This window comes from Malania oleifera, chromosome 7, assembly GCF_029873635.1.
Source record: "Malania oleifera isolate guangnan ecotype guangnan chromosome 7, ASM2987363v1, whole genome shotgun sequence".
NCBI lineage: Eukaryota > Viridiplantae > Streptophyta > Magnoliopsida > Santalales > Ximeniaceae > Malania > Malania oleifera.
Genome location: NC_080423.1, coordinates 93,066,895 through 93,075,524, shown reverse-complemented (window position 1 = coordinate 93,075,524; position 8,630 = coordinate 93,066,895). Strand labels below are relative to the sequence as shown.

The 8,630-nt window shown below is 34.2% G+C and overlaps 1 protein-coding gene across 1 annotated transcript; it reads right to left on the bottom strand.

Moving 5' to 3' along the window:
- Window positions 1–274: 274 nt before the first annotated feature.
- LOC131159995 (acid phosphatase 1-like) lies at window positions 275–3,149 on the bottom strand. The gene is made up of 3 exons (XM_058115261.1): window positions 2,400–3,149; window positions 1,036–1,248; window positions 275–864 (listed from the first exon to the last, which is right to left on the bottom strand). Exons 1-3 carry the CDS (start codon window positions 2,855–2,857, stop codon window positions 684–686), a joined length of 852 nt encoding a protein of 283 aa, XP_057971244.1. The 5' UTR covers window positions 2,858–3,149; the 3' UTR covers window positions 275–683.
- Between the last annotated feature and the right edge of the window lie 5,481 nt (window positions 3,150–8,630).

Genomic DNA, 8,630 nt, shown 5'->3' with positions numbered 1-8,630 from the left:
TCGAGTTTAGAAAGCTCTTGGGGCAAGGTATAGAATTTTGGTAATATTGAGCGGTTAAAAGAACAGTTTATGTTTTAGAATTTTCCAGTTATGTAATATGTGAATGGATACTCCTTTTTGAGTTGTATATAGTACTCAGGTATTTTAGTTGGAGTATGTTTAATTATTTTTCGCTGCATGAATGGTATTAGAGATGCATGTGAATTGTCTCATCACACCTCAGGCCCCACCTAGTGAGTTCAGGGTGTGACATTTAGTCCAAATGAAGCTGATATACCCAAAATATCCTTACTCAAAAGGAAGAACGGTTACGAAACCACCATTAATCCTCCTTACATAACCAATGGGCTAACTTTAATACACACATTGATGAGAGGGAATGGTTACAAAAATATACTTAAAACCTCCACATAAATGCCCATAAAACCTCTGTAACTCCCACAAGCACAATAATGTCCATCAATGCCAGATTGATGGAGGGTCAACCTCCACCACTATAAAAAGGGGCTTAAAGAAGAGGTAAGGATCTCACTTATTCTCATTAGTCCGTTACTTAGGCATCAGAGTGATCCTCCGGGGTACACCCTAGGGCCTCCAAGTCATTTTTGCTTGACCTTTTTTAGGTAGTCATGATCAAGGAACAATCCACAAAGGTTGTTCGATTTTCAGGCAGCAATAGAAGCTCATGGAACAAAATACATAAGATTTGGGATTTTGAAAGTGCGATTGCCAGAGCAGTCACCTTCGAGATCGCTCCACTGGTCTCCCACATTTCCCAATATTCTATACCCTTGTGCTACTAATGCTTGTCGAATTCCAGACTTATACATGATAACACTTTGTTTCTTGGATATACAACTATTCCTGAGAATATATGAAAAAAATTAATTAGAAATAGTTCTTGCATATAAGTTTTGAAACCAATCAATCACAAGTTTAAAATTTAAAATTGCACAAACATAAACAAATAAAATAAAATAAGTGTAATTTATTCAAATTAACTCATGTAATTATTAAATTAAGACCTTGGCATACCTCATAATTAGGCGCTCATAGCCAATAAATCCTTGATTATGCAAATTAGAAAGAGTGGGTTGGGCAAGAGTGAGTTCATCTCTGCCAGTCACTAGGAAAACCTTATACCCACTCTCAACCAATTCTTTGAACAATTTAAGCACTGCAGGAATCGCTGGGCATTCTCCCTTCATTGCCCATGCCACAAAAGTCTCTCCATCAAATGGGTCACACCTACATTTGGAATTTTAAAAACATGTGCAAAATTAATTAAATAAATAGTTTTATATATATATATATATATATATATATATATATATATAGTTGCTTTTTCTTATTTGCTTATGGAGAAAATTAAAAGAACAAATAAAATATATAGTAAAATAATTAGTTTCATATATATATATATATATATATATATATATATATATATTCATGAATAATTAGATCCCTAGATATACAATTTCCATTCTATATATTAATTCCCACCTTAATCTATTTTGTGAACCAAGGTAATCTTAATGTTGAGCCTTTTGGAGATGAAATGGTTAGGACTACAATCGATAGCCTTTACTCATAGACTTAGTCAAAGACTCAAATTTCAAGTGGCAATAAAGGTGCAAATTTCTTTTTTTTTTTACTTAAAAAAGGTTAACAATAAGGGCTCGTGATGACATGGATCAAGACGGCAGGGTCCTATGGGGTGATGTAGTACTAGTGTGGGAGTGACAACTTGCTACCTAGGCCCATGTCATCACAGACCCGTGTTGTATAATACAATTGTTTTTTTTTTTTCAGTAGTTTGTGGCATCCAACCCATGACTGCTACAGGCACGAGAACAAACTATTCTGCAACCCCTCTAGCTCAACAAGTCTATTCCTTTCTAAAGTTCGAGAGAATTCTTCTGCTTGGATGAATTGAACCCTCGTCTCTGAAATGGAGAGCTAGGGGGCCAAAGAACTGAGTCAACTCAAAGTCAGGTTCAATTCACATCCTACTTAGTTTGACTCTCTTTTGATCTCTTCATTTTTCACTCTTTCTCGGGTCCTAAAAAATTTTTAATTTGACAAACATAACCCTAGTTCTCTACCTTGAATACATTAAGAAAGCACAAGAGTTGTAACTTCATTTGTACTCAAAAATCATTATTTTGGGTATACATAATCAAGTGAAGGATGTTAATATAATCACACCACTCCATTTTTACGTTAATAAGTGATCATTTTAATAAGCTCTTTTTAAATTATATTATCAAAAATTAATTTATCAATAAAATTGAGCGCAGTAAATTTACTTGACTCGAGTCAATCAAGCTCAATTATATATATACCAAAAGAAGTTTGAACCAGTCTATACGTATATACATAAAATTAATTAAGCTTACCCGAAGCGGCGGGACTGGTAGTAGGGGAGATTGGAGATGCACGTGTCGTCGACGTCCAAGACCCAGGCATCCATGCCGTCAACCGACACCACCACCCCATTCGCATACTGCTTTATTTCCTCCACCACCCACTCCACATCCCTCTCGTACCGTCGTCCCTGCTGGTCATCTTCGGCGGCGCCTCCACTTGTGTAGTACCTCTGGATGTGGGGCATGCAGCGATGCGGCACCGTCCGCCATGCACGCACGCTGTTGGACTCCACCCCCTCCCTCCACCACCTCCAGTACCTCTCCCCAACTTCTAATTCTTTCTCTTCATAACATTCCTCATCAATCTCCCCCGTTAATGAATGCTCAATTTCACCTCTCAAATTAGATTTTTCTTTAAGCCCGAATCGATCGTTGATGCATGAGATCATTGCAGAGGAATTAAAGAGATAAGAACTAAGAATGGGCATGTGGTTGGATAGGGGAGAGATGAAGAGGGCTTGAGGTTTCCTAGCTAATCTTTTGGACTAATATACACAATACGCAAAACAGTGGGTAGTAGGTAGAACCTTCCTTACATTATTTTTGTTTTTCTTTTGATAAAAAATAAGAAAGAGAGGACAAATCCTAAAACCAGCTAAGTAAGAATAGTTCATGCAGATTCCTAGAAGGTCATGCAATGACAAAGTGTGGAATACAAATAGTTGTTGGAACAAATCATAATATATCAAGAGAAATGAGATGGTGGCAAGTTAATCATCCTTCATTCTATATAAATTTCCTTCCTTATTAATACGTAGAAGTTTAACCACCCAATTATGATTCTATCATTTTATTTTTCTTTTAATTATTAGGCTAAGGGCATTATTAAGGGACTAATTATTATTTAATTATTGTAAAGTTAGAAATGTTAAATATTGGACATTCTGAAGTTGAATTAGGATTATTGAATTCAGGTAAGCGTCGCGGGTGTAATTTTGGCATCTTGCGGGCATAGTTCAGGAAAACTAAGGTAATTTGATTATTTTGGAATTTAACAATTTGTTTAGTTTATTGGGAGCCTAGGAAATATTTTTAACAGAAAATTTTCTTTATTCCTTTCACCTTCCTTTCCTAGTAAACATTTCAACATCATATCTTTTCATTACTCCGATACAACTCCCAAAGGAAAGAAAAAAAAAAAAATCTTTCCGCTTATATCACTCGCAGTAGGAGAGATAAAATGTAAATAAGAAGATCTAAACCTTAACTCTTATTTATTTCATATGGAAAAAATAAAAAACATAATTTAATTTAAGTAAACTTATTCATCTCCTTCCCATTTTTCCTCTTCCAAATCACCTACATTGGCACTTAAATTGGAAAGATTTGTAGGCAATAAACTATAAATTAGACATTTTTTTTATTTTCCATAATGATTTTTATTTTCGTTATTGTGTCACATATTTTTTCATTTTTTACTTTTCCTTTCAAACAATGAGGTGGTGCAATATGTCTTAGAACCTGTATATGTTTTTTTATTACTTGTTTTATATGATTGTATTATCTATAGATGGTATAATTTGTTTCGGTCTACAAAGAATTCGCATCAAGTTTAGAACGCGTAATAGGAAATAATCATTTCCTCCGCTTCCTCACGTTTTTCAATATTCAAATATAATATCTTCAATTTCAAACATGTTAACCATTGGAATGCTCCCTAATAAAAAAGAATGAGCAATATTTAAGCCCTAAATATATCATTTGCACTCTACGAAATAATATATTCGCTCATATTTTTAATTAAATAATATTATTTTGTGTAAATATGTAAGGCCAAAGTTCCTACATATGTAAGGCCAAAGTTCAAATCACATAAAAAGAAATGGGGAGGTTTAAGAATAGATGTGTTTGCTTATTTTTTTTTCAAAAAAAAATGACTTCACAAATCAAATGTAATTATATTATTTGATTTGTCTTAAGAAATAGAAAGCCGTACTTATTTGCTCTCTCTCTCTCTCTGTCTCTCTCTCTCGTGGAAGATGACTCATTGGGACCTAGTCTAACTTTGTGGGATGACAATGACAATAATATTGACTTTAAAAGAGGTGGAGTATATCGGCCACAATAATATTGACTTAAATTAAAATAAAAAACTAAGTTAGTGGACCAACTTGTGATGAAATGGGAGGAGGAATTTTTTGTTGCTGCTCCAATAATTTTAATGTATTGTCCTATCCTCATCTCTGTATTTCTACCCCATTTTTCTATTGCTCTGCACCAATCATCTAGATGGAGCCTGGCGGTTAGGAAAGCTGTGAAAATTATTGTTTATAAAAAATATAACAAATGTTTTGGATCTTAATGATTAAAAATAGTTCATAAATAAAAATTTTAAAAAATACTTATTTATATATCATATGTATATATATATATATATATATATATATATATATATATATATATCAAATTTAAAAATATATTATTATTTTTTAAGTTTTCAAATGTAAATTTTAAAAATTTTAGAAGTTAGATTTTATTTTTAATTATTTAGAACAAGCATAAAAAATTAAAGATATTTTTAACAATTAAATATATTATCCTTAACTTCTTTGTTTAAAATAAATATTACTTTTTTTGATTTCGAGTTAAGTTTAGGTTTCCAACAAAAGTGTTAGATCGGTTTGAGAAATATTTAATCTAAAATTGGATATAGTTTGGAATAGTTTGATGCTTGAGAAGATTGGGTTATTAAGTTGACAAATTAATTTATTTTATCATGCGAAGCAAATAACATAAAGTGATATTGAAACTTTGCAGAACATATGCAAATAACTTAACCCTTCATTTGGACTAAAGATTAACCCTCAATCTTCTCTCCCTTTATTTTTATTATTTTTTTTCACCATTACATTGAAGTTGAGTTGGGTTGGTTGGTTTGCACTCTCAACCCATCATTCAACTCTGACATATTTGGCTTGTGTGGAATTACAATCCACAACTTAACCTAAACATTTTCATAACTATTCTTGGTATGCAACTCCAATCAAGTATGTTAGGTTGAGTGGTTCACCCCTAGGGATTGCTATCATTTTTCCCCCCTTAGATTTTCGGTTCATTTGAAAGATCGCCTAATCTGGGTCATGCAATGGGCAAAGAAAGACTTTAAGAACGGTTCATTCATGTAAGATTCAAAATTTATTTCTTGTATGTATTAAATGTAATATTAGTGTTTGCATCGGTTAAAATGATCTAGGAACCACATCCATACATAATTCTTATTCGGGTCGTGCTAAATGTTCGTATTTATAATTAGCTAGCTTCAAATCTAATGTGGAAGGGTTGTTCCTTACAAATGTTTTTCATTGTCAATATTTTTGGCACGCACAACTTCTATTTTTTTTATAATAAAAATGACTTAAAAATTATATATTATTAGATTGATTATTATTTTTATTTTTATTTTTATTATTATGTTATTTTAATCAAATAATAAAAATGAATAGTTATAAGGATATTTTAAGAATTCAACAAACCATTATGAAATAAAACTATCTAGCAGCTAGGGGAATCCCTATCACACTGAGCATTAAATTGGAACTTAGAAATAACTGCAAAATATATATTTGTAAACTTTGAATATCACACTCTAAATAATGTGTGGAAATGAAAATGTTATGATTTTTTTTTTTTTTTTTTTTGCAGTATTTCGGTGTTGTTTGGAGTTTGAGAAACACAAATAAAAAGGAAAGAAAATATAGATAAAAAAATCAACTTTTCTAGTTCGACACTTAAAAAAATGAAAAAGTACATAAAATATATAGCCTATGAGAGAACATAATGTCATTAATCATTGTTTTTATTTTAATGTCATTAATTGTTGATTTTAAAACTTTTTAATCATATTTAAATGAATTTTTATTCCTAATTAGATTTGAGATGAAGGAAAAAATACAAAGGAACGTCAATTTTTTTATTTAATTTGTTTTCTTTATTTTTGTTAACCTTTTGTTTCGTAACTTGGAGGTAAAAATCTCTTGATGGACTTCTGTGATTTTATGAATCAGTCAACGATTTTAGAAAATCACGGTAAGTCCATTGAAGGTGATGTTTCCGAGTAGAGTGACTAAAACTTGAAAGTAGAACTCCAAAGTTCGGATCGTTGATGTATGGGACTAAGTCTCTGGAAGAGAATTTTGATAATTTGAGTGTTGTGATTTGATGATTGAGGTTAATTGGGTGTTTGATGATTAATTGAGGATTTGAATATTAAACTGGTTTGTTTGCTTTATAACTATGCCAGTTGTATTAAGATGTGAAAATTGTAAATTTACCTCTGTCCTATATATAAAATGGATTCTAGAGGTAAAGATGTGGATGTTGGAGGGGAGCACGAGTTAAGGGCTTCCAACGGGAATGATACTGAAATCTCCAAAATGCTGCGAGGTTTAGCTCAGTAGGTCAGGGAAGAGATTAGGCAGGACCCTGAGAGATCGAACTACCCACCCGTGAATCAGGGCTATCCAATTAATCAATTCACCCGCTTGAAACCTTCTGCTTTTTCGGGTGGGACTGACCCAATCATGGTTGAGACATAGGTGTAAGAGATGGAGAAAATACTGACAGTGCTAGATTGCACTGAGAAACAAAAGGTTCTTTTCGTCACCTTCAAGCTAACAGGAGAGGTCGACTGATGGCGGCAAGCGGTGAATCTGCTGGAAGAGTAGCGGGCAGTATCCACAGTGATGACCTGGGGACATTTCAAGAAGATCTTCTACGATAGGTATTTCCCCGCCACGACCAAGAATGTGAAGGCGGAGAAAATTTTCAACTTGACACGGCGACATCTCACCGTCTAGCAGTACGCTGCTAGGTTCATTAAGCTTTCTCGCTTCGTCCCCTTCATGGTCCCAGATGAATATTAGAAGGCAAGAAGGTTTGAAAGAGGGCTAAAACAAAGAATCCACGAGCATGTGACATGTTTGTAGATATAGGACTTCTTAGAACTGGTGGATAAAGTCAGCATAGCAGAGTCGAGTCTGCAGAGAAGTGTAGAGGTGTCAGAGTGGAGGAAGAGACCCATGTCTCCTAGTTCCCATGCAGATGTCAGACAGGGTTCTGGGAGGGGAGACAGAGATACTGGGGGTCAGAGGCCAGGTAGGAGTGATCAAGGCTATCAAGGTAACTCAACACCCCCTTACTATGCGAGGTATAATCAGAGGCATTGGGGAGAATGCCGGGGTAGGGGTCCTATGTGTTACTGGTGCAACAAGTACAACCACATAGCTTGAGATTGTCATGAGTCGCTGGGTCAAAACCAGGGACCACCGAACAATGCACCCGCTCCATATCAGAATCAGAGGAACAATACGGTGCCCCGCGGTGGACCAACGCGTGTCTACACACTTGGCCCAGCTGAGACAGATACTAATAGTGGCGCAAGTAATGAGATTATGTTAGGATGAGCAATAATTTCATGTGACGCAAATGTTCACTTGTTAGAGTATCTCTGAAATGTGTGAAATGTGGTTAGTATTAAACTTCTAAGTTTGGAAAAAATGATTAATTAACAAATTTCAAGGACTAAATTTTGTAAGGGGAGATAATGTAATAACCCGAACCCAGAATAAAAGAAAAATAAATAAAATAAAATGAAGAAATAAATAAAGAGAAAGAAACAAAATTTGGGGGGTAGCACAATAGGGCCTCGTCGACGAGTGCCCTGTGCCCGTCGACAAGGAGATCCCGAGAGCAGGGAAAATTTAGGTTTTTAAATGATTCGTCAACGAACCAGATGTTCACATCGATAAGTGTTCTTCTTTGGTTCGTTGCCAAACTTTTTAGACTCGTCGATGAACGACAGCTTATAAATAGGCCTTGGATCATTTTTATCTGTGAAAAAAAAAATTCCTCTCTTCACTCTCTCTCTAGGGTTTCGGCCCTCCCACCTTCTCTCTTCGATTCTAGTCCGGATTCAGCTCGATTCAACGATTGGAAACCAATACGAGGTTCCTAGGGTGATTCTCTCCAAGATAATCAGAGCTGAATCTTGATTTAGAGTTCTTGGGCACCATCCCAAAACTAAAGTAAGAGAGTTATTTTTAAGAATTATTAGCTATTTGATTTGTATGGACCTAGGAAATGTTAAATAATAAATATTTTGGGGGTCGAACTGATTAAGTTAGGATTTGTGGATCATAGGGTTCTTTTTTCTGTTCATTTAGACAAAGCTTCAAGGATCAAATAAGGGGAATAAAATTATAC

What these genes read in the sequence shown, in the direction of transcription:
- LOC131159995 (XM_058115261.1), bottom strand. Translation starts at nt 2,857, where the DNA reads ATGCCCATTCTTAGTTCTTATCTCTTTAATTCCTCTGCAATGATCTCA. An exon ending in TACCAGTCCCGCCGCTTCGG is followed by an intron (nt 1,249 to 2,399) that starts GTAAGCTTAATT and finishes TTCCAAATGTAG; the next exon opens with GTGTGACCCATTTGATGGAG. An exon ending in TATGAGCGCCTAATTATGAG is followed by an intron (nt 865 to 1,035) that starts GTATGCCAAGGT and finishes ATATATTCTCAG; the next exon opens with GAATAGTTGTATATCCAAGA.